General features: G+C 37.1%; 1 protein-coding gene across 2 annotated transcripts in view; it reads right to left on the reverse strand.

Moving 5' to 3' along the window:
- The window catches only part of LOC133528735 (O-acyltransferase like protein-like), an 89,639-nt gene extending 63,296 nt beyond the window's left edge, over positions 1-26,343 (reverse strand). For both annotated transcript variants that reach the window (XM_061866196.1, XM_061866190.1), the window contains exon 1: positions 24,965-26,343. In XM_061866196.1, the coding sequence (XP_061722180.1) occupies positions 24,965-25,538 (574 nt within the window). In that variant the 5' untranslated portion in view covers positions 25,539-26,343. The remainder of the gene's footprint in view (positions 1-24,964) is intronic.
- Between the last annotated feature and the right edge of the window lie 1,312 nt (positions 26,344-27,655).

A 27,655-nucleotide genomic window follows, 5' to 3' on the forward strand; every position in this document is an offset into this window, starting at 1 on the left:
TTGCTTTTTTTATGGGATAGAGCTAGCCAAAGATAAGTTGATAGCGATGTTGATACCCCGGACCGTGCAAGTGTTATTGGCGCTTACGCGTTTAGGTCGCGAGATTCATGCTCCGCTTCTATGGTTTACTGTCAAAACAACAACTCATGGCGCAAAATATTGGTGACTGGTTCTGTTATACCAGTTCTATACATAGTAATAATACTTATATAATATTGTAGTTCCCACCCCAAGACTCAGGAACAAATATCTGCGCTCATCACATAAATAAATACCCTTATCGGGATTCGAACGCAGGACCATCGGCTTTATAGGCAGGGTTACCCGTTAGGCCAGACCGGTTGTTGGTCGAATTTTGCTTCTAAAATTTGACCCACATTAACATATTTACATACCTACTAACAGGGCAAGTTAAATAAAAGTTGCAATAACCATTGATATATTAACCTAAAAAGCACTATGATTTTGCAAAAACATTGGTAGCTGAATCACTGCACCTTAATAGTATTTTATGCAATAGTTGTATAAGAAGGGTCAAAAAAGGCGAGTGGCGTGAGTTACAATGTGAGCCGGAGCCGAAGTCGTAGGCGAACATTGTAAAGGAATACGCCACGAGCATAAATCTTAATTTAGGCAAACAAAGCAAAAGTATATAGCCAAGACGCGCGAGCATACCTTGTTACGCGCCCAGCTCGCCCCGGGCCGCGGCCGGCCGGTCAGCGACACCTTCTCGTAACTCATGAGGCCCTGGTACTTGCTACTTGTTAAATTAAATTTTTAGACCGTTTTTTCTCGATTTTGGCCACCGTAGCCTACGGAGACTAACAATCAACGCTAAGCGGTCTTCGTAGTCTATGGGTGTTGCTATATTACGGGTGTCACATGCGTTGCGTGTTTCTGACTTATGAAGTGATTGTTTTTACTATGCAACCAAATGAATATTTTGTAAGTTGGCAGCAATGCACTTAGTTTAAAACCGTATTCGTTTTGATTTTGTTAGGTTGGTAGCCATTAATCGCATTAACGTTATAGCGATTAAAAGCACAAGAGCTGTTATGAGGAATAGACAATAAGACGTTTCTTGAAACCTTTTATGTATGTTCTTATATTCGTGTTAATGAATACATAAATGACAGATAACAGTAGAGGAGTAGGAAAAATAATTAACAGGAAACGTGCTTTAAAATTAGAGGTCACAGGAAGAGCAATGTTTGAGTAAATACCTAACGACAAAGTTTATTATAAGCAAATGTCATATAGCGAACATAATATTTATTATAAATATTTAGATACGGACACGTCATGAGCTCATGAGGCGATACCTTAACTACTCCGTAAACAGTGTTGAACTTTAATATATAGCGCAGCTACTAGCAGAATGTATCATGTACGCGGCACTGCCATATAATGCATTCGGTAGAAAACGAACTAAAGGACGTCGAACTTAAAGATGTCCTTCTGTTCTGCAGGAAAACAAGAAGATTTGAGGAGACTGGTATGGGAATGCCGCCGGGACAGGAACCTGCAGCTCCAACTTCAGGGGATTGGGCTGAATGAACGCAACACGCGATCGACAGCCCGCCTGCTTCCAGCCGGGCGTCCCTTACACGACATCTACATCTACATCTAGCACACAGCGATGATGCAGAGGCCTCCACTTGTACCAGCAACTATCGAAAAGGACCTAAAACTCACAATATCCCATTGTTGACAATCCAGGACAGACTGGCCTGGCGCAAACGCACAGGAAGGCCCGACCCCAAATGAATTTAGGATTAAGGTCAAGAAGGAAAAGAAGATTTAGATAAAATAAGTGCTCGTTGTGAGATTGCCTCCCGGTTGTGGAATTCCCCGCGAATTAAGGAAACTACGATATAGGCCAGGAGCGTAGTCAACATAAAGATGTCCCATGAAGATCCTCCCCTGACGAACTCCCCTGATGTCCTCTAAAGATGCTTCCTTGGGAGTAAACATGGGTTTTACGCCCTGTGCAGATGACAAATGAATATGTAACAAAAATCGAGTTAATCGTTTAAAATCATGAGCTAAGACCAAGTGACTGTTATGACTAATTCCTTGCATAATACCGTGAGCAAACCACTATGAAGAAATGGTGGAAATGGGAGGGTGACTCGACGGATGAAAATCAACCTTTTGCTGTGGTAATACAGTCAATTTTGAAATAAGAGTCAATCGGATTGGGGTATTTTCCTCTTGCTTTACCAATTTCAAAATATGTTTGAGGTAAAACAAATAGAAATTATAGGTAGGTGTTGAAACGTAAGGTGACGGATGAAAAGAGATTGCATGTAGCGGAGATGAGGATGTTAAGAGGAACAGAGGCCAGCTAAATATCTAACAATTTTAGCTAAATATCTCCGTCGAAAACCTCAAAAATTGAGGTTTCTTTATCGACATTTTCCTCCTCGAAAAATTAATCGTTACGATTTTTTTCTGAACCGAATGAGAAAGAAATGATCTTTGTTTGACATTTATTGTGCGTGCCTATGAAGCCGATGGTCCCGGGTTCAAATCCTGGTAAGGGCTTTTATTTCGTGTGATGAGCACGGATATTTGTTCCTGAGTCATGGGAGTTTTCTATGTATTTATATTTATAATTATTTATATATTATATATATCGTTGTCTAAGTACCCTCAACACAAGCCTTATTGAGCGTACTGTGGGACTTGTTCAGTTTGTGTAATAATGTCCTATAATATTTATTTATTTATTCTAGAATTTAAGCTTGAGCGTAGCGAGGCATTCTAAAATAGAATCCTGAGCGTAGTGGAGGGGGTTCAAGTGTTAATGCGGAAATAATATTGCTGCCATTTGGCTTATACTGCTTCACATCACCTTGAGAAAATTATTAGGTATGTTCCAAAATATTATATATTATCCTAAAAATAAAAGTAAACAAAAAAATCGTGTTCAACAAAAAGTGCCACTTTGATCCCTCCCAGCGGGGAAGAAAAAGCGATTTTTCGATGGTGATGAGAAATAATTATTTGTTATTTGAAGATTTTGTGGCACAGATCCCAAACTCAAATACGAAATACGAGTATTCACTATGAAACATTCAACATCAACGCGCTCGTGGGGCGTGGTTGATAAGTTGACTAACAACAGTTGATTTACAATGATATTAAAAGTGTTTTACCAATATCCACAGTTTTATCATTACAGTTTCTTGTATATTATAAAAAAAATGCCATTTATAATTGCATTACCCGACGGCCTTGAGTAACTGGGTCTGTTCCAAATTTTCGTCCATTACGATATAATGTCAATGTTTGTTCATGTTGCCGGAAAGTCGTATCTCCTAACATGTGATATGATAATATAAGCCTTATTATATTAGAACAGTGTAGTATACAATGTTAACAATGCATTGCATGGTGTCATTATTATTGGGTAATAATAATAAAAATAATGGTTTTACAAGCTTTGTCTGTGGTTTTTTGTTTTTCACTTGTCATGCTCGTAAAGTTGGTGTTTAAGTTTCGTATAATACAGTTTGTTTTTAGTGCATAAAGTAAAATCATATAGAAATGTAACCTTATAATATGACATTCAACTTCAACATTTATTCAGCAAATAGGCTACATACAAGCAAAAACAAGCACATAAACAATTATAAAATACAATTCATTGAAAATATTAATGCAAACTAAAGTATTGTTTAAAGAAAAAGTAAGTAAAATATTATTATTACTTAGAGATGGATTAAGTCTCTAAATGTCGAATAACAAAAAAAAAACTAAAATAATAATAATAAAAAAAACACAAAGAGATACAAAAAAATCTAAAATTGATTTTTAACAAATTATCCTTAGAGATGTATAGAGTCTCTAAGTGTCAAAATTAAAGCCTGACCAGTAATATATGATCACGCGCCATATTGCGGAATCTCATTGGAACTAAATTTTTCATACTAAACTGAACTGTCACCCTATACATGAGAATAACAGCGCCCTCTTCACAATGATCATATATTTCTGGTCGGGCTTTACGAGTCTAGGCACGCGTCTTCTTGAATGACACGATCTATACGACACTTATTTACATAAAAATAAAGTCGTGTATTAGAAGCGCTGGAGGCCTAGCGGTAAGAGCGTGCTACTTGCAATCCGGAGGTCGCGGATTCAAAGTTTGGCTCGTATCAATGAGTTTTTCCGAAGTTTTGTACGAAATATTTCATAACAAATATCATCCGCATGTCATATCAATGTGGTTCAGTGAAGGGGACGGACTGAAAATCAGCGCTGCGCAGTCAATTTGTGATGGAATGAGTGACGCAGCGGATGCTGAACCCGTTCCTTTTGCCGCGCATACCAATTGTTTTAAGTTAATCAGTGTATTTTGTAACATATCAGTACCCCTAGTGTAAATTTGATCGACATCATAATGTGACGAACGCGTTTGCGTTAAGTCTCATTTTGTATGGGTTTTTGAACAGCGCGCCAAGCGGGACGTTTTGGAAAGTCAAAAATCTCATACAAAATGACACTTAACGCAAACGCGTACGTAACGTTTCGCTGTCGAAAATATTTACACTAGGGGTACAGTACCCCTAGTGTAAATAAATTCGATTTCCAAGCGTGACGTACGCGTTTGCGTTTAGTCTCATTTTGTATTGGATTTCGAAAGAGCGCGCCAAGCGGGACGTTTTGGATACTCAAAATCCTATACAAAATGAGACTTAACGCAAACCCGTTCGTCACGTTATGATGTCGATCAAAGTTACACTAGGGGTACTGTTTTTTTATTGTGTGGCAATAAATAGTTTCTTATTGTGGATTTATGACCAATTCTTTCGCCGTCCAGGCTAGTCGTCTTTGGAATTCACTCCCCCTAAACATCAGACAAGCTCCTTTCTTTCTTCCTTCGAATAATATTTATCAATATTATATTTATAGTATGTATGTATGTATGTGTGTCTTATATTTATAGTGTGTATATATGTGTGTATTTATGTGATATATGTAGTTTATAAGTATATTAGTTTGCTTTTATTTTTCATTCATTGATTTTGTTTCCAAGTGTCTCTGTTTGGCCCTGTGGTTGACTGGTAGAGTGTGGTTGTCCATTTGTACATTGTTGTATATATTTTGTGAAATAAAGTTTAAATAAATAAATAATACTATTATTTATTATTAGGCCTTTGCCCAGCAGTGGGACACTCAAACAGGCGAAAAAAAAAAAGTATATATATAGGGACCGTGCGCGTTGGAGGGTCTGCCATCTGGTAGCCTGAATTGAAACCATAAACATGCACAAGTACACGTGTTTTCTTGTGCATAGTAGGTTCTGCCATCTTGTGGGCTACATCGGAACAAAAAACATCACATTTACGACTCGCGCCAAAAATCTGACGGTTCCTGTGCTGCCTCCTACAGTTCATGCACGCTCCCTATATATATGGTGGAGGTTTTAATGAAGTCTTGTCCACTATAGGAATGGTCGGCATCTCGCAAGCGGGAAAACAAAAGTGGCATATCAACCTTTCTCGGCCGATTGCGCAACCGGTAAGTGGGTCGCCGAAACCGAGAGTGCTACGTGATGGACTCTTGTACAATACTCACTGACCGGCGATGGACCTTATGTATATTGTTATAAGGTTTAGGAGTAGCCAGGTAACAGATAAAAAGAGTTTTCTGTTTTGTGTAGTTAGTACAGTTAGCAACAAAAGTATCTAGCCTTCACTATAGAGTGAGTTAGTGAGTGAGTTAGTTTAAGCCTGTTATTATTATCCAAAATGTTTTAGTGTTAGTAACCTATTAGAAAACCAAAACTTCAGCGTAGGATGTAATTCAAATTAGTATTGTTTGCAATCTGTGCCCCTAGTGTAAATTTTGTCGATAGCGAAACGTGACGTACGCGTTTGCGTTAAGTCTCATTTTGTATGGGTTTTTGAACAGCGCGCCAAGCGGGACGTTTTGGAAAGTCAAAAATCTCATACAAAATGACACTTAACGCAAACGCGTACGTAACGTTTCGCTGTCGAAAGTATTTACACTAGGGGTACTGTTCCCCTAGTGTAAATAAATTCGATTTCCAAACGTGACGTACGCGTTTGCGTTTAGTCTCATTTTGTATTGGATTTAGAAAGAGCGCGCCAAGCGGGACGTTTTGGAACCTCAAAATCCTATACAAAATGAGACTTAACGCAAACGCGTTCGTCACGTTATGATGTCGATCAAAGTTACACTAGGGGTACTGACTCCACAACACAGGCATAGCCTAGTGTGGCAGTCATAGGTTATGGAAATGTTGTAATTTTTTTTGGTAAATAAACTATTTTTTTTTTATTTAGAGTAAATTATACTGTGTCAGCTACTTTTGAACGCAAACTGTAGAGAATTATCCCTTGTTGGAAAAGTATTTTTTTTTATACTACGTCGGTAGCAAACAAGCATACGGCCCGCCTGATGGTAAGTAGTCTCCGTAGCCTATGTACGCCTGCAACTCCAGAGGAGTCACATGCGCGTTGTCGACCCTAGCATTCCCCCCCCCTCGTTGAGCTCTGGCAACCTTACTTACCGGCAGGAACACAACACTATGAGTAGGGTCTAGTGTTATTTGGCTGCGGTTTTCTGTAAGGTGGAGGTACTTCCCCAGTTGGGCTCCGCTCTAGATCTGGAATGACATCCGCTGTGCTGTGCCCTACCACACAAAGCGAATAGAATTAAAGATACTTTTGGCGTGTTGTTTCATGTTGATGTCGTGTGAGGTCTGAGGTTACTATTTAAGATCTTTAGGGGTCCGGTTTAAGAAATAAATGACCATCGCGGTCAAAAACCGGCCAAGTGCAAGTCAGACTCGCGCACCGAGGGTTCCGTATAAACCTGTAGGTATATAAGTAAAAGTTCACCCATCACGACAATCGAATCATATCAATTACTTAAAATATTTTTATTATATGATTTTTCTGATCTTTATATGACTTTCACGTAAAAAAACCGCATCAAAATTTGTCCTTCCGTTGGAGAACTACTATGTCAGAGACAGATAGACAGACAATTCGGCCCGATTCGAAGCATGAGATACGATAACGATAAGTTCTGGTTCAGATAAGTTCTCATTTAGATATCGTTTATATGTCGTATAATTGACAGAAGCAGCTCGATTCGGGCAGCCAATGTCACTTTGACATTAGAAATATCGTAGATAGATCTTATTGGGATCACAGCGGAATCTAAATAAACGTCAATTAAAGATCTTTCCAAGATCTTAAACGTGGCTTAATCATTCTTCGAATCGAGCCGTTTGGCTTCAAACACCGACCGTAAGACTCGTTTCTGCGTCGGGGGTTAAAATGACCCAGAACCAGGGCGCGTACAGTACCCCTAGTGTAACTAAATTCGATTTCCAAACGTGACGTACGCGTTTGCGTTTAGTCTCATTTTGTATTGGATTTCGAAAGAGCGCGCCAAGCGGGACGTTTTGGAAACTCAAAATCCTATACAAAATGAGACTTAACGCAAACGCGTTCGTCACGTTATGATGTCGATCAAAGTTACACTAGGGGTACAGGGTCATGCAGTTGACAGAAAAATGACGTCACGCTACATAGAGTATGATTCCAATTAGTATTTTCTTAATTAATAGATATCAGGTAAAAGTATAACACCAGAAATTCAGTCACAAGGTTTTATTATTTATGTTCAAATAATTCACCACAAAATGATAATTACATTATTATTAATAAATGATATTTTACAATTTAGCACTTATTTTAATAACTAGTGAACGGCTTCACAGCTCAACCGCAAAAAGACCCCGATCCTCAGTTGTCCATGTATTTTATACCTGGCGAAAATAGCACCACCTCGATCGGACGTGACGTCACAATCAGCCGTTTTCATAAACCACGTGATCTCGTATTTTGTTAGCCAATACACTTACTATTTACGAGATCACGTGTTTCGTATTTGAAATAAATAATAAACAAATTATTTCTTACATTCGGCCTTTCCTGACATTAAGTTTGTCCCAAACTTAGGTACTTAACGATTAACATGGTCAACAATACATATAATATTTAAGATTACAAACTGGATTACATGATACTGATTTAAACTTTCATGATTTTTACACTATACTAAATTATAGAAACGTCGGAGGTAAATTTAAAACTCAATACGCTATTAAGTCCTGTTTCTATAATTCAATATAATATAATATAATCCATATTACATTATAATTGAAATTATATAAATTATTACCTTTTTTTTCATAAATTAACTTGCATCACGCTCAATCGGGACTACACATTATCAGTATCATCAACATTAACCTTATTATTCACTTCATCGTTCCACACTTGCCATACTACCATACTACCATACTACCATACTAACCATACTACCATACTAGCCATATGACCTATACTAACCACACTATCCTTACTAACCTTACTTCCTTGCTAACCATACTACAATACTGATCATCTAAATATTTTGAAATCAGTTTAGCACTGTATTTACTATCAAAGGCAATCACTAATAACTGTAATAAGTTAATCATTCTTGAATACTGTCATAGAGATAATGAATTATGAGTCTGAGATAAATTGTGATAATTACTCCCAATTCAAATCAATTCAATATCACTTGCCAACGATTGTCTCTTTTTACTTAGCCATTGCTAACCACTTCAATCAACAACTTCATACTCGTATATACAAGTATAATTACTATTTCCAGTCCTTATCATTCCGAACACTATTTTACAGTAAAATCATAACTGAACAACACACATAAATTTATTTTATACTCAATTCGTTATGATTTATTCTAGTTTTTATTCAATCGTGCACCAAGAACTCACTAATTTTCGTTACTTTCAGATTCAGAGCTACTTGTACAGTCATCACTATTATCGTCAGTTTGCGTATTTATCCAGGGTTTAATACGATCAGCTGCCCATACATTACAATAGTTTCTCTGTGTAATATTAGACCCTACAATACTAGCTATTTCATACCTATCATTTTCGAGAACTTTTGTAATCCTAAATGGTCCAGTAAACTTGGGCAATAATTTCTTACTTTGACCTTCATTACTGGGGGTTGGTTTTAGTATCTTAACGAGATCTCCTACTTTATAAGTTCTAGCCTTTATCTTATGACTGTCATACCGTATCTTTTGAGACGCTTGATCTTTCCCAATGTGCGAACTTATTTCTGCTCTAATGTCATCTAAGGTACCGACTGGTCGTGTCTCGTGCAATATTTCTGAAAAAGCATTATCGCCTTTACTGACCATTCTAACTCCGAACATTGCTTCTGAAGGCGTTTTCCAATCCCCTTATTCATGGTATTATTTAACCCCCACTGTACCTTCCCTAAAATAGTATCCCAATAGCGTTCACCTAACTTATTTGCGTACGCTGTCAGTGAATCAAGTATCGTTCGATTATATCGTTCTACTTGTCCATTAGCCCGAGGTGTACATACGGCATTAAGGATGTGCTTAATTTTTGATCGTTCACAGTAATTCTTAAATTCTTTTGAAGTGAAGGATGTTCCTCGATCAGAAATTAATCTATTGGGATAACCAAATGTGGTGAAGATATCTTCTAAGGCTCGAATCGTTAAGTTAGATTTAAGATTTCGAAGTGGTTTGAGTAAACAGAATTTCGTAAACGCGTCCACACATACCAGGAGATACGACTGACTCTTTGCACTTTTTACAAAAGGCCCTAAATGATCAATATGTATAGTGTCAAAGGGCCTATCTACCTTATGGATCGGATGCAATAGACCCTCTTTAGGTCCCGTTGGCTCTTTACTGTATGCACATTCAATACACGCACGGACATACTTGGTTATAAAGCGTCTCATCTTAGGGAACCAAAAGTCCTGTTTTATTTTCTCCAAAGTTTTCTCAATGCTGAAATGACCAATGTCATCATGATTAAACTTACACAACTGAAATCTTGCACATTTAGGAACAACCCATTTTAACTCATTTCCTACTTTTCTAAATAGTCTATTATCTTTAATCAAATAACTCTCTTTTATTTGGGAATACTCTTTATCTTCAAGAATTTTACGTATACGCTGAATTTCACTGTCATTTAACTGTAGACTAAGTAGCCAATCTTCCTGTGTAATTCTCAAAACTGAAGGTATAGGGTCTTGAATTGGTTCCGGTCCACAAGGCTGAGGGTTCCTACTGAGCGCATCGACATGAGACATAGTATGACCTGGTTTATATTGAATCTCGAAATCGAACTCCTGCATTGCAATCCACCACCGTGCTACGCGAGGGACGAGATCTCTCTTGGCAAAAGTTGCTCTTAATGCGCTACAATCAGTAACAAGGGTGAACTTTAAGCCTACTAAATATACTCTGAATCTTTGTAATGAACTGATGGCAGCCAAGGTTTCTAGTTCATACGCATGGTAATTTTGTTCTTCTAAGCTAGTTTTTCGACTGAAATAAGCTATAGGTCGGAAACTGCCTGTCGTATGGTCTCTTTGCATTAAGATTCCTCCTAACCCGTATTTGCTAGCGTCAGTATGTGCCTGCGTTTCGCTTTGTGGGTTATAAATACCTAACAAAGGTCGTCGTGTAAGTGACTCTTTTAGTTGGCGGAATGCTTGTTCTTGTTCTGCTGTCCAGCACCAAGAACAGTCCTTTCTAGTCAAATCGGTAAGTGGTCTAGCTATGAGCGCAAATCCCTTAATAAACTTTCGAAAGTAACTTGCTAAGCCAATGAATTGTCTCACTTCATGTACGTTTTGTGGTGTTGGAAAACTTGCAACGGCAGCAATCTTATCTTTTCCCGGTTTAATTCCTCTCTCACTTATTTCATAACCTAAATATTCTAATTCTTCTTGAAGAAAATTGCATTTTTGTAAATTTAAAGTTAGTCCCGCGTCTAATAACAATGTAAATGTGTTTTCTAATCGTACTATTTGTTCATTAAAGTCTTTTCCAGGTATAAGTATATCATCCATATAAGCGAGCGTGGAATTAAATCGGGAATTACCTAATATTTTATTTATGGTTCGCTGAAATACGGCAGGTGAATTTGCAAGCCCGAATGCCATTTTTTTAAACTGATATAACCCGTCAGGAGTGATAAAAGATGTATATGGTCTACAGTCTTCTCGTATAGGTATCTGGTAATATCCACTAGCGAGATCTAAGCTTGAATAATATTTATTCCCATTCAACATGTCTAACTGGTCCTCAATCCTTGGCATTGGGTAATGGTCCTTGACAGTTTTTTGGTTTAGCGCCCTAAAATCTACACAAAGTCTTCGCCCACCGTTTTTCTTTGAAACTAATAAAATAGGACTCGCGTATGGAGAGTTAGATTCTTCAGCTATATCATTCTCAATAAGTTCTGCCACCATATCCCTAACTGTCTGCCTCTCTGTGTAACTCAATCTATATGGTCGGTAGACGACTGGTGTTTGATCTTTAAGCTCAATAACCATTTCTGACGCATCTGTACACCCTAATTCTGATAAATCTTGAGCAAAACATGGCCTGTACTTATTGATCAAATCAACTAGAATCTTTGATTGGTCGTCAGATAGGTTTGGATTCATCTTGATATCATCTTTATTGAATGGTCTAAGAGTAGCCTGATTAGTTATTCTATTGCAAGAAACTAATTTTGATTCGTCTAGAGATTCCACAACAGAGACCGCATCAGCACGTACAAACAAGGATGCAGCCTTCAATGTTATTGGTTTCGTAGATTGATTACATACTGCAACTTTACAGTCTCCATTATGTAAACTATAGATTCCTCCTACGACACTATAGTCCATGTTCTTCTGAGATCGTAAACTATCGTTAATCAAAATGTCGCAATTCCTTTGTTCGCTACTTTTACAGTCCACAAATTCAAACGCGCCTACCTTAGTGTCAGTTACAATCCTAAGAACTACCTTTTCACTAGTAGATTCGATATTATTTGTCAAGGTAGCCCAATCTATGTTTGTATTGTTTGTGTCACATTTCAATATATCTAGTCGCTCATGTGTTTTCACTGCTAAAACTTCAGGTCTTTCTGTAAAGTCCTGCCCTACTAAAATTTCCTCAGAACAGTAGAGTCTACGATGTAAGCGTCTACGTCGGCTGTGACTTCCCCTAATGTCAAACTGAACTTTGCACGTCCTAAGGGTGTATATGTATTGGGTCCAAATCTTATATTAGGTATATCACTATCGGATTTTGGTAAGGAGTGTTTATCAACAATATCTTGTCTGATCAAAGTACAATCGCTTCCAAAGTCAACAAAACTTTTTAACTCAATATTTTTGTTTATAAACACGGGCTTATAGTATTTTGAATCAGGTGTACGGCTTTGCGCAAACATTGTTTTCTTATCTGCAATTTTAGTATTCAATTTGTTGCGGAAACAATCATTAGACTTATGGCCCATCAAGTTACAATTATCACACTTAGCAATTGGTTTAGGACATTTAGTTGATATGTGTCCTTTTTCTTTGCAATTATAGCACGTAATTTCTGTTCTGTTAGAATTCCGGCAATTAACCGCGCGATGGCCTGATTTGTTGCATTTAAAACAGACTATATCATTGGAAGCGCTTGTATTTGGTCGCTTTAATGATCTCAAGCTAGTTTCTTTACAAAAATCCTTTAAAAATTTTAACAAATCCTCTGGGTCCGTTAAGCGGGCTGCCATAGCACTCGAACGCATGATTTTATCGTCTATAGCATAAACTAAACAATCGACAGCTTGTTTACCTTTAATGCCGCATGCGTTAAGCAAAATCATTTTGTCATAATAATATTCGTCAACGGATTCTCCTTGTTTAAGTGACCTATCTAACATTTCCATTAATAAAGCAGCGTAATTCGTTTCTGAGGGAAACGCTCTAGTCAATCGTTCCTGCCATTCTGACCACGTCATAAGAATAGACTGCAACCCTTCGTACCACTTCTTAGCATAACCGGCTAACTTAGGTAACGCGAAATGAGAAGTTTGTTCATCCGTCCAACTATAAATTTTAGCACACTCATTTACTTTGGCTATCCAATTTTCTATCTTTTGATTCTTTTGTGCAGGATCGAAATTTGGTATTATATTTTTATCATATGACATTTTATGTGTGTTAGACTTCAACAAATTTTGAAAAAACATAGCAACATCAGTCAAACTAGAAGTTAACATCGGTACCTCATAATTTTCTCGCGAAGCTGCTGAGGCAGTCTCCTGTCTCTCTCCTGGCTCCAACACCGGCTGCTCCGCCACTCCCTCATCTCGTTTTCGCTGTGCAGACGCTGCATCCGTTTCATTCGCCAGCTCAGCATCTCTTAATCTTTTCATTGGTTCCGTGATCGATTCTCGCTGTTGTATTTCTCGTGCTGGTGTGTAACCCTGTCGCTTAGAATTCGAAGCACGCGGAGACCGCTCTCGTACCAAGCTCTCACGATGACGTTCGACCCGCCGTCGTTTCGATGGCGACCTGCGCTGCGTCGATCGTGACCTCCGCTTCCCACCATGGTGGCTTTTCGTAGACTCCGTGGATCGCTCTCTGCTACTCGTACTACGGTCTCGCCGACTCGTCCTTCGTCTGGATGTACCGCGCAATGTATCCTTATAGCGTGAACGTCGCTCCCTCGAACGAGACGTCCGACTTGGTTTGTTTTTATTACTCCGTCCCGTCATGTTTCATGTGTATGTACGTGTATGTACTTCATGTATCCCACTTCTGATAATAGATATCAGGTAAAAGTATAACACCAGAAATTCAGTCACAAGGTTTTATTATTTATGTTCAAATAATTCACCACAAAATGATAATTACATTATTATTAATAAATGATATTTTACAATTTAGCACTTATTTTAATAACTAGTGAACGGCTTCACAGCTCAACCGCAAAAAGACCCCGATCCTCAGTTGTCCATGTATTTTATACCTGGCGAAAATAGCACCACCTCGATCGGACGTGACGTCACAATCAGCCGTTTTCATAAACCACGTGATCTCGTATTTTGTTAGCCAATACACTTACTATTTACGAGATCACGTGTTTCGTATTTGAAATAAATAATAAACAAATTATTTCTTACATAATAATTAATCATTTGCCAACCTCTTTAGTTAACTGATACATATAATTCATCAGTACAGAAACGTCTAACTGACTTTCATCGTATTGTCACTCAACTAAATAATAAATTAAGTATTAATTTATTAAATAATACATATATTTGATTTTTAATAGCGTATTTCACGTATTTATTTTTCTATCCGTCAATAAGTAAGGTAACTAAACTCGTACCCCCTTATTCATAAACGTGTACTAAAGTTACGATGCCGCAAATCATCGTTTGTCCCTTTCCATCATACCAATACGTCGGAAAGGGACAAACGATGATTAGCGGCATCGTAACTTTAGTACACGTTTATGAATAAGGGGGGTAGTGTTGTATAAAAAACTTCCCGTATGTTAAATTACGTCATTTTGCGTCAACGGCATGAAAAGTACGGGCCCAGCCCAGAACCAAAAGGCAACGAAGTAAAAGCTAGATTCAAAGCGAGCTGAGAGGAATCTGTCGTAATGCATTATACGTGACACGAATGTTTGTCGTCTCCGCAAACAGCCGGTGTCCAATGTTTGATCAGACCTCATTGCCTGTGGCTACAAGGCCAAGGACATTAGTTTAATACGCATTCCGATATCGGTTATACATTGTATTCTGTGCCCTTAGGACTAATACATCATAAACAAAAATCGCATATATTCGCTGATATTACCGGGTCAAAGAAAATGAAAGAAGCGAGTGAGTGAAAGAAGGTTAATAAAGAGAGTGTATAAGGGAGAAGTAGAAGAGGGAGCTGGAGCGTGTATAAGGGAGAGTGGAAGGGGTAGACCTCGGCGGACTTTCTCTGATCAAATCGGGGAAATCCTGAAGAAAGGCCAGGTCAAGAGCACCCTAAACCGACGAGCGTGTATGAGGAATGTCATGAAAGTGAAGGAAGCGAAAGAAGTATGTCAGGATCGTAGCAAGTGGAAATCCGTGGTCTCTGCCTACCCCTTCGGGAAATAGGCGTGATTATAAGTATGTATGTATGTATGTATTTATGTATTACCGGGTCAGAGCATCGATAATACTTAAACACTTTAAAGTTAGATAAGATCGTAAAATCTGGCCGATCATAAAGTTCCTGTGTATAACGACAAAATGGCGTTTTGCGTTTTTGGCATGATGCGTTATTTGGCATTCTGCCTTTATGGCATAAAGCGTATTTGGCGTTATGCGTATTTTTTTAAATTAAGCGAAATGACAAAATAGCATTTTGCGTTTTTGGCATTATGCGTGGAGTCACCTTAAACCAATAGGTAGGATAGGTTCCTTAGGTTGCTTCAGATACCCGAAGGGCAAACTGTCCAGAAATAGGAGCCTCAGGGAACGAGACAATGGTTATGACGTTTCACGATATGCCTAGTAATTTCACAACCTGCCTAATTATACGACCGGCCGCCGGCAGATACATTGACGAATCGGATACCGGATACGCACACAAAGAAGTAAAATTTAAGAAGTGCTTTATTGTTTATACAGTACATATGGTGCTACTTTAACGCACTAGTGCGAAAATTAGCATATTACGTTACTGTGTCGAACATTTAAAGGGCCATATGTACTGTAAAACGTTGTACGATACATGTGCGAATAGGTAATTCGCAACTTGTGTCGACACGTTTCGAATTTCCTATTTTTCGCACTTGTATCGTAATGTACTATTAATTACTTTGCCAATTTAATTAATAACTATTAAACGTTTTCCTTCTTTCAATTTCATCTTCTTATCGTTAAGTTAATTCAGTTCCATTGCAACAAAATTAATAACTGTAATCTCTGATGTTTTCGGCACTGTATTGTCAATATTATATGTAATATTTTCTAATGTAACTCTTCTGTAAAGACTGTTTGTGCTAAAATAAAGAGAAAAAAAAACTATTTCGTATTGTTCAAATTAAAGCGTCATTACATAAATAAAATAACTATACGTCATATACTCTTTAGCGGGTGTTTTTTGATCGCACAATGTGAAAATGTTTTAATCGGGCCGTTAGTTGCAGTTTGTGGGCTGTATTTCCAGCGCCGCGAATTTTAGCAATAGCAAAACATGAGTTTCATACATTGCCAGCATTTTATTAATTGTAGCTAAAATTGCGCATTTTAGAACAATTTTTTTTTTTTTTTAGTTTTTGTGAATATAATGATTTGACGACCGGTTGGGCCTAGTGGGTAGTGACCCTGCCTACGAAGCTGATGGTCCCGGGTTCAAATCCTGGTAAGGGCATTTGTTCGTGTGATGAGCATGGCTATTTGTTCCTGAGTCATGGGTGTTTTCTATGTATTTAAGTATTTATAAATATTTATATATTATATATATCGTTGTCTAAGTACCCTCAACACAAGCCTTATTGAGCTTACTGTGGGACTTAGTCAATTTGTGTAATAATGTCCTATAATATATAAAAAAAATGATTCGATGATTTAAAGTGAGTTTTAAACATATGTTCGTGATTTTTTCTATCGAGTGAAATTCTATAAATCGGGAATTGATGAAGGCAAAGACACTGTTAGAGAAAATCCACAAGTTTGCTTATTGAATTATTGATCTAAAAAATCTAAAAAAAGTCTGTAGCATTTTTCAAAATCTCTGCTCCGTGAACCTACGGCATCTTAAGACTAAAGTGGGTGACCGTCCTGAAACCGCCTTACCATACAAACGTAGTCCCCATTTTTCTCTCTGGTTTTTTTTTTACACATTTTGATGAATATCGCTTTTCCAGGCATAGTACGATTTATCGACCACATACGTGCCAATACAATTTCAACCTTAGCCATCCGAGTTAAGGTTCAAATTAGATTGCACTATCGGAAAATGTGACTTTTCTTCAAATGAATAATCAAAGCTGGATTTATTGCAATATATTTGAATTTTTTGGGAAAACCTTGTAGATTGGTGCGGCCTGGAAAAGGTATATCAACCTCCTTCATATGATTTTTTCAAAATTGTATAGTTAGAAGTAACTAAAGTAATAAAAAAAGTCAAACTAACTACTGTTCGTACTACTGTTTCTGTTTAGCCTGATGGTTGACTGGTAGAGAATGCCTTTAGGCATTAAGTTCGCCATTTGTACTTTATCTGTTATATTGTGCAATAAAGTATAAAAAAGCGGCCAAGTGCGAGTCGGACTCGCCCATGAAGGGTTCCGTACCATTTATGACGTATTAAAAAAACTACTTACTAGATCTCGTTCAAACCAATTTTCGGTGGAAGTTTGTATGGTAATGTATATCATATATTTTTTTTAGATTTTTCATTGTGTTATTTTAGAAGTTACAGGGGGGGGGGGGGACACACATTTTACCACTTTGGAAGTGTCTCTCGCGCAAACTATTCAGCTTAGAAAAAAATGATATTAGAAACCTCAATATCATTTTTAAAGACCTATCCATAGATACCCCACACGTATGGGTTTGATAAAAAAAGATTTTTTGAGTTTCAGTTCTAAGTATGGGGAACCCCCAAAATTTATTGTTTTTTTTCTATTTTTGTGTAAACATCCTAATGCGGTTCATAGAATACATCTACTTACCAAGTTTGAACAGTATAGCTCTTATAGTTTCGGAAAAAAGTGGCGGTGACATAATCGGACAGACAGACGGACATGACGAATCTATAAGGGTTCCGTTTTTTGCCATTTGGCTACGGAACCCTAAAAAACGAAGAAGCATATCTATGGTCAATTTATATCAAATTCTGTAAGTAAACATATGTTCACGTTAATATCCAGAGAGGAAAATGGGGACTACGCATGTGTAAGGAGAGGCGATCCCTTTTCCTCTTAACACAACGCCCAAGCGCGTGTCAATATCCTCATATTTGAGGAAAGTGGGGTAAACTAACATGAACACTCCAACTCTAAGAGATTGAACGCGAGTTTTGTCCGTCCAAAAAAGAACTTCAAACGGTAATAAAAGAGTTCAAATTGCAATAATACTTCTAAAGGGAATTTATGACCTTCTTGCGCGGTCTGCGCAAGAGTTCCGTCTACCGATTTAAAGGTTTTATGTAATAGTAAGCGGTTTCTCTGCCGCAGATTCGTCATGAAGTGTAATAATTGCGCAAAAACTATAGAAACTTAGGCAGACACTGCTTTTAGCCGTTTCTAATATAATATTCCATTTTAGTAGGTAATATTTCAACTCTTAGAAGTAATAATTAATAAGTTTTTAGCCAAAAAATATTTTTGGTACAAGCTTTTGTCGCTGACTGTACGAGCAACTAATACTCATTGAGACAATTCTAAAAACCCCAAACACAATTAGGTTGCGTTGTTTCATCTGTTCACAACAGAACACGTATAACCATCTCCTGTCTTCATCATCAGGGACCAATTTGCCGAACGATATTAGACTAATATTATTAGTCCACGAACTGTCAAGTTGTATGGGTTACCATGGCAACACTAATAATATTAGACTAATACCGTTCGAGGTTGAGCCCCAGATCATCTCGATGGTACCATAATATTGCATTGTCATCCGACTTACATATGTATGCAAATTTTCAGCTCAATCGAAAATCAGGAAGTGTGTCAATTTTAGCTTACAAGATTCGACACTAACAAAATAACATACATACTAACAGGGCAAGTTAAATAAAAACTTACAAAAACAGTTCATTCAGATTTGAATTGGACTTCCGTTTTGATTTTTACTATACCATAGGCCCATTTCTCGAACGGCTTAGTTATATAATTAGTGGAGTCTAAAATGATTAGTGAGTTGCCATGGTAACCCGATTTGACAGTTCGTGGACTAATAATATTAGTCTACTAATACCGTACAAAAATATTTTTGAACTATATTGAGAGCTTTTACCAGCTGGTGTGGTGAAAAGTTTGTTAAACCCTTTGCAACGCTCGAAAGTCCATAGTACCCGTACCATGAGTCACTGACAGTGTCAAAATTGATATTACTTTCTATATATCTCGCTCGCACTTATATGCGAGTACGAGCGAGATGCATAGAAAGTAAGTTACGTTCTCGAGAGCGTTTATGTCAGTGCCGAACTGTAGGGCTAAGATGGTCGGCTCTATATCATTTGTCACTATGCCTGTCACATTCTAACAAGTATGTAAGTGCGAAAGTGATGGACATAGTGAAAAGCGATAAAAATGGAACCATGCTGCCACTGCTGGTAGCCACACAGTTCAATTTTGGAATTTTTCGCTTACTCTGGCTTGCCATAGCAACAAACAACATGACGTGCACATACAATAATCGAATAAGTACACAGTGTTTGGAGAGTACTCGTATATGCTAATTATATGGACATCTCTTTCCAACACGAGAGTGCGAGTGACCGGTGATATGTTTTGGCAAAGTAAACATTAGAAAAAAGAGTGGTGTTAGTTTTTATGGCGACTTCAAGATGTCAAATATGAAGTTAGAATACCTAGGTCATATTATTGGATAGACACTTACTCATGTATTTTTGGGTTTTTATCTGTATTTTTTGTAGTGTTGTATCTGTTGGTAAACCTTAAATAAATAAAATAAAATAAATAAAATAAATATTGAAGGTATTTTAGGTGTGCTCAATGAGTATAGTAAGTATATGGTGTCCTTATTGTCACCGATATGGATGTCGTTTTTATTAACGCAAACTGGGTGACAGAGGGCCTACCGCGTTCACCGAAGTTCGGAAATTACTGGTATCTTCACAAAGGGACCAAATGTATTGTTGTAAATGTTTTTTTTTCATTTGTCCTATTCGGAAAGTTCACCTTTCATAGGCTGATAGCCAGGTGGAAAATTGCATTTCCCACCCTAGGGTTATAAGCATTTTTTTAAATATATCGGGTTATAGGGATCACTTTCCACCTCATCCAAAATCATCATTTAATAGTTAATTCTACCAGCTAACATAAGAAAACGACTCAAGATTTGCATCTGATTACTTTGCCCCACATGTGGATAAAATGCAACTTTCTCATTAGTTTTTGAACAATCAAGAGGCCCTTTACCAGTTGGTGTGGTGAAAAATATATTATTTCACCCATTACACCAGCAGGTAAAGGCGATCCTGATTGTTCAAACACTAATGAGAAAGTAGCATTTTATCCACATGTGTGGCAAAGTAATCTGATGCAAATTTTGAGTTGTTTCCATATGTTGGCTGGTACGATTTACTTTTAAATGATGACTTTGAATGAGAAATATTTAATAACGTTAATTTGATTTGGTTTGATATATTACAGGTAGTAATTTCGTCACACTAGTGAAAAATTTTGCGTTTCACTCGGTGACAAAATTTGTTTAACCCTCGTGACTTGAAACCCTCGCAACGTTCAAGATTTCACTTTACGAACCCCTCGCTACGCTCCTGGTTCAATTTTGAAACGAGCGATTAAAACAAATAATAACAGTAATCTACAGTAGTCCTACCAAATTAGCTTGAAGTTTTTTTTTAAATATATTTATCAAAAACAGTTGGTACAATATACATTTACATAATATTTCGCCAAAAATAACGTTTATCGGCGAATGTTGCACTCACAGTTTTTGTGTACCCGATCTTATCTTATGAACTATTTATTTATCTAAGTATTTATGATTATGACTTATTCTAAGTACTAAGTGTAGATGGGTCCACAATTAAAGTCTGACCGTACACATATTACCCGGGGCAGAGGATTGGTCAGATTATGTATGTGATATTATTTATGAACTCGATTCTTCTAAAGTTCCGTAAAATGGGGTGAGTAGGGACAAAACAAACATTTATTGTTGTTGTCCTAAAGCACCCCAGAGATGCAAAGCGCCTTCACAAGCTCGCGCCACGCTTTCCTATCTTCAGCTCGCCTTCTGGCCTCGCTCCAGCTCAACCCGACCGCTCGTAGCTCTCTTAGGACGGACCGTTGCCAAGAGTGTACAGGGCGCCCGGAGCCACGGCTTCCGTCCGGCGGTTTCCACGCGAAAGCTATGGTAGCATTATTCGTTTCGCCTCTTCGAATAGTATGTGTTATCCATCTCCATTTCCGTGTCGCAATTTCTTCGGCAATGGGTGTTTGCCAGCATATACTCCATAGGTCTTCATTTCGAATCAAACATTTAAACCTCGATTAAACTTTATTTTTACATGTGGAAGACTGATTTTTATGCATAATAAACGTTCCGGTCGTTTGTATTTTAGTTTCTTTATTATTTTGTGTAGTTCCATTTCATAACTTTAAAGATAAATACGAAATAGTAGGAAATCCCAGCTCACCCTGTAGTAGACGTGTGGAGGGATTTCCTACTAAGGTGAGTTTTGAAAATTGTTGGATCAATAATAGATTGATTTCTTATGAGAATATATAATTTACGCGTAGCCTGAAAAAACCAACTCACCCCTCTGTCATCCCTCCTCACCCCATTCATAACCCAACTACCCTCGTTATCCCCACTCACCCCATTTTACGGAACTGCTTAGATGTGAATAATTCTCGCTTTTCTCAAATAGATTGGTCAAAAAACAAAATGAAAATTGCCTTTGCAAAATCGAAATGGGGTGAAAAATAGGTAAAAAGACGCTAATGCTGTAATACAGCTACAACTAATTTTAAATAAAAGATTAGTTTATATTTTATTATTTTAAATAAAAGCTTAATTTATATTTTAAGTCATGTAACTGGAAGATATATAACCAGAGTGTTTATATTATACCGGGTGTGACGTGCAACACGAGAAAATAATTAAAACATAGATTATACTCCTAAAACGATATAGCTTTTGAATAACAACTTTTAAAAATTATGAATTCTATAGATTTTAACTTTTTCATACAAATTTAATATTATTTTCAATGTACACTGACATCAGTAAGTTTAACGTTGCTTGTCACGCTTTAAACATAACAAAACCTCAATGTGTAATAAAAATCAAAACATAAGTTATTTTTCAAAGTTGTTGAACAAATGTTGGTCAGTTTGAGAAGTACAGCCTACAGTTTAATTTATTGCTCCTGTTACAGGCAACACCCGGCATTATACCGGGTGTGACGTGCAACACGAGAAAATAATTAAAACATAGATTATACTCCTCAAACGATGACAATTTTGTTCAATACCTTTAATTATGAATTATGAAGTCTTTAAACTTCCTATTTTTTGGTGGGATTATATTCAATGGACGCTGTTATTATTGTATTTGATGTTGCTTGTCACTCTTTACACGTAACAAAATTCGCATTACATTGCTTCTTAAAATATTTTTTTTACTTTACTAAGTTTTTAAAAGTCGCTGAACAAATGTTGGTCAGTTTGAGGAGTAGGCCTACACTTGAATTTTTTGCCCTGTTACATTCCCCATCCGGTATATATTCTTCTAAAACTTTAGGTTCGAAAATCAGTACCCCTAGTGTAAATTTAGTCGATAGCGAAACGTGACGTACGCGTTTGCGTTAAGTCTCATTTTGTATGGGTTTTTGAACAGCGCGCCAAGCGGGACGTTTTGGAAAGTCAAAAATCTCATACAAAATGACACTTAACGCAAACGCGTACGTCACGTTTCGCTGTCGAAAATATTTACACTAGGGGTACAGATGGCAGTCGTTTTCGTAAAAACATGCTTACGCCGGGATTCATTCCCAAGCGGACCCTACGCTCCCATCCGTGGCAAAAAGCCGGGGCAAATCGAGGAAGATGATGATATTCTTCTAAAACTAACTGAAACTCTGAAACAGAATTTTTCATATTTCTGCAAGTATGATCTTGAGGATATAATTAGTTTTCACGATTTGCTAGCTTATTATATTAACAGCTTGGAAATTCGTGTATTTCTTTCGTTATACATATTACTAGCAATTCGCGAAACAGAATATTGAATATTCAAAAATTGCAAAGTAGAAATGGGCCTACGAATATTCGGTCGAATTCTTCGGTTCATCTGTATCATTCTAAAAACCATTTTAAAAATGCATCAATCATATATAAGCAGTTAGAGATAAATTGCTTCTTAGGTATAACAACTAAACTGGTCAAAAGGCAAGGGAGACGCAAAAAAAGTTTTTCATCACACTTGCTCAAAACGACGTTTTTATTCCACCGATTTTTGGCTCATAATCCTAGATATTAAACGCGTGCTTTTTCATTGTATTATCCGACTGAGTTAAGAAGGTAAATGATTGTTAATAATATGCATGGAAACGGAGACTTCTTAATTTGATCGAGTAATCCATTTTTTTTAACCAACTATTAGGTTTCAAATGTTAGTTCAAAAAGGTTTTATCACACCAAACATAATTTATAGATTAAATTATCTTGTAAATTATATTAATGACTAAACAAGAGATTTTATCAATCTGATATCCATCCGTCGAATAGAAATACAAAAAATATTAGCTTTTTTTCATTTTTTAAATTGGCTGTTTGTAGATTTTGTTCGCGCCTTCGCCGTGCGCGCGCATTGGAAGCGTGCGTAAAAAAAAATAACGCGCCAGCCATTTTCCGTAATCGTCATAATATTTGAATAGTTTTGCATTTTTTTTAGTTTATATATTGACGAAAATGTCATTTTCATAATGTACTATTAACACCCTCTAAATAATCAATCATAGAATACTATGGATTCAACATGTCTCCTCATATTCTGTTAATGTCAACGCAAAAACGTAATCCGATTGAAGAAAGTACTTGAAAAAGTTCTAGAGGAGTAATTTTTACTATGTTGTAACAATAAAAATATAATAAAAAATATTTGGTGAATATTCGGCACTTTTAACCGAATAGTTCGGCCGAATATGAACATTGGAAAACTTGCCGATTATGCCGAACTATTGCACAGATCCCAATATGTTTTCGATGTTTTCCTTAAAAAAATAGTTATGACGCAAGGATTATGTTGTAATGCTTATTTGTCAAAGTTATAATAGGGGCGTAGAGTTAGACCAAGTTAAGTCTGCAACGATTTAGTTATCACACGCAGTGCAAGTGTTATTTTAAACGTCAAACTTTCATGAAATTATGACGTTACGAAATTATATGCTATATAAATCGTTGCAGACTTGTCTTGGCCCAACTTCCAACTCTAGAGATGTTCCGAATTTTAGAATAAGAACTAGTTCTTGTAAAAACTAAAAAAACGCATCAAAATCAGTCCATCCGTTTGAGAGCTACGATGCCACAGACGGACATTGGCGTCACACTTATAACACCCCTTTTTTGTGTCGGAGTTTAAAAACGTAATGTCCTAATCCCTATAAATTCAAATAACCCCACTGGGGGCCGATTTTTGAATTTCGTCCACTCGATTTCGTGTGTTTTGTTCAATAATATCTCAACATCTGGGCATTTAAATTCTCCTAATGGAATTGAAAACGAGTGGTCAATACCACTCGATTCCCAATTTCTATCCCTTGTATTTTAAAAAATTGCATTTCACCGTTTTCCACAGATTATCGAGGGACGAAATCGAGCGCTCGAAATTAAAAAATCGATCGTCCTAGTCGTATTCTAACCTTAATTCGAACGATATTGTTTGTGACTCGTAAGTATATATGAGATAAATATACGAGAAATATTTTTTTTATCTAATTTGACTGTAATATTAATTATTTATGAATATACTGTTCGTTCAGATTTGTGACAAATGGTTCCTAGATATTAAATAACCGAAACCACTGCCAAAACTAACAAATAAAACTTAATTGTAAATAAAAATTCGCTATAGCAACTTACATACTAACAAACTTAATATATACTCGTAGGTAACCTAAATTTAAAATTTATCACTCCAAATAATGCCATAAAAATTAGGAATCACTTAAAATTTAACCTTCGAATGTTTTAAAGATCGCTCCCAACTTTTTAGAAACTTCCTGCAAGTTTTCGGCAAATTAAGACTTAGCACAATTGTTTAGGGTGTAAAATTCGCTTAGCTATAACTATCACTTACTTTTCAGGGCCCAAAGGTTCTTCTCCTTTAGTCCTTCGATGTACTCCTGCATGTCCTCCAGGCAGGTCCCGTTCACCGCTTTCTGCAGCTCATCCCACTGACTCACTAATATATCGGCATCGAATACCTTCAGCATCTCTTCAATACCAACCATTGAGGAGTTACTCCTCCAAGCCTTGCTTTCGTTCACTGTATTTCGTATGGAATCGCTCAATTTCGTTAAAACATCCTTCGGTTTCGAAGTAGTTTTCTCTCTAGCGCTCTTTATTATATGCTGGACGTAGTGCGATTTTTCAGTGCTCGAAGTTTTAGGTTGCTCGAAAGCTTCTGCAAACGTTAAACCGTCATCGTCCGCGAATAAATCGAAAGAATCTTCAGTTGTTGAAGATTTAGTTAGCACTGATCCGATCAAATCCGAGTTTCCCTCAGGGAGTTTAGCACCTTTTATATTCTGGAAAGCGTCAATTAAGGCGCTTCTTAGTCGTTCTTCCCTCGGATTTTCCTTCAGCTCCGCCGCGAAGGCACTACACAGTAGCAGTAAGATCGCGATCATATTCGGCATGTTTGGTGACATGTCAGCGTGCGCGCGGCATGGCAGTCTGCGCGCGACTGCTGCGCAGGGCCGCTGGTGACATAACAGACACTTTCACTGCGTAGTGATGGGAGTTTTGGAGGCTTTTGAGGTATGATGATATCCATGACTACTTGAGAGCGAATAAATTAATATTAGGAAACAACTTTTGCGTGAAATCTTATAGAAATAGAATAACACATACGGTCTAATGTAAAATAAAACATTTACTTCAACACCAGTGTTTTCTTTGGATTACTGTTACATCTAATAAATAATCTTACGTAAGATATTTAAATTTTAGCTTAATGGTTAGGAGCTTATTAACGAAGTATTATGTAATTTCGTAAATGTAATTTTTTAAAGTTATTTGTTTAAAATATTAAATATATTACTGAAAATCTTCCCCTAAAATTTCTATTAGGTTTAATATTTGGAAACTTAAACACAAAAAATTGAGTTAGTCTCTCTTTGCTTTCAACCGAAGGATGAAGGCCGATAGTTTGTCCCTAAGCCGAGGATCTTGTGTCCCAACACTAACTAGGTACTAGTTTATGCGTAATCTTACACCTTACCAAGGTGCCGTCCTTTATGCAATGTACTTGAATTCTAATACAAAATATCTTTACCTCTTAATCCTTATCGATGGGTTAATTAATGTTACGCCGAAAGCCGAATGCAAACCGGCTGCCTACTCAAGAAATTTATTGGCATTAATCCCTTAAATCAGCTATGATTAGATGGATCGATACAAATAAACATCTCTACCTCTCCAAACAAACTTGAAGCCAAAACCGAAGTTTATCAAAAGGCCAGAAGCCTCGTGTCCCAACACTATCCCCATCCTGATTGACCACGCTCACTCACTAATAAGATTTATTGCATGCCTTAAAAATTATAGAGTATCGTCCTGGCATACGTGCTGGAAGCCGCGAGCTTATAATTATTATTATCATTATCTTATCATTAGCGTTACGTCAGTCAAAAGGCAGAGGCCTAAAGTTTGTTCCATCACTATCCGTATCCTAGTGGGCTAGTTGAGAAATTCACTCGATTAAGGCTGAGTTACAAGGGTGTTATCTCATTGGTGGTTCAAGCGGGAGGCACAGATACCTAAATAGACAAATTTTATGCAACTAAGAATGGCAACAACATGAAGACACCTCATAGTTCCAGGCCGAAAATTGGAAGTTCAAGGTAGTGACAAGACCGAGGCGCAAAAGTAGGGACAATGCCGAGGCCTAAAGGTCCCATCACTACAGCTATCCTAGTTGGCTCGCTTACGCAGTAATTAACGCAGTAACATTTGCATACAACGCCCGTAATATTATGCAACAACTTTCATAACTTTCAATCGTGTGTCCCTTGTCAATCGCGTTTCGTCACTGTCACAGGTGTATCAAGGTTAACTGGAAGAAATACCTTGAAGGGATGAGTTTGCCTTTGTGTTGCCTTTTCTGTATCATGCGAGATTTTGTATTTCATGCAATAAATTTAATAGTGTTTATACTTGATTTTCAATTCAATTCAATAAGCAATCTTATTAACTAGTTTACAAAATATAATAAACATCTTATTTCCTAGTTTCACATATCTTATACTTTAAAAACTATTTATTATATATATATTATATATATATCAATGCTCAGTTTCAGACATCGGAGTCGAGATTGTCTTGCTTTCCAGCATAGGCCTCCCCCAAGTTTCTCCAAAGTTCCCGATCATGGGCTTTCCTCCGCCAAGTGGCACCAGCAAGCAGGGATCGGAACCGGTTTTTTGCAAAAACATCGAAATAACCATATATTTCGGTTTATTTTATACTCTAAATGTAGGACTCAGTTGTGTTTTCAGATAACGACTTCGTATTATTAGATTGCCTAATTAGAAATGAAGTAATTAACAAAGAACGAAAAAATACCGTTTTCGTTCCCATACAAAAAATACCGGTTTCCGATCCCTGCCAGCAAGAGCTTTGAAGTCGTCTTCCCATCTTCGTAGAGGTCTATGATTTTTTCTGCCACCTCCCCTAGGATACCAATCAGTCACTTCTTTGGCCCATTTGTCTTCCTTGCATCTAAGTATGTGACCTGCCCACTTCCATTTGGTTTTTTTGATAGTAT

The sequence above is a fragment of the Cydia pomonella genome, chromosome 1 (assembly GCF_033807575.1).
Source record: "Cydia pomonella isolate Wapato2018A chromosome 1, ilCydPomo1, whole genome shotgun sequence".
Taxonomy (NCBI): domain Eukaryota; kingdom Metazoa; phylum Arthropoda; class Insecta; order Lepidoptera; family Tortricidae; genus Cydia; species Cydia pomonella.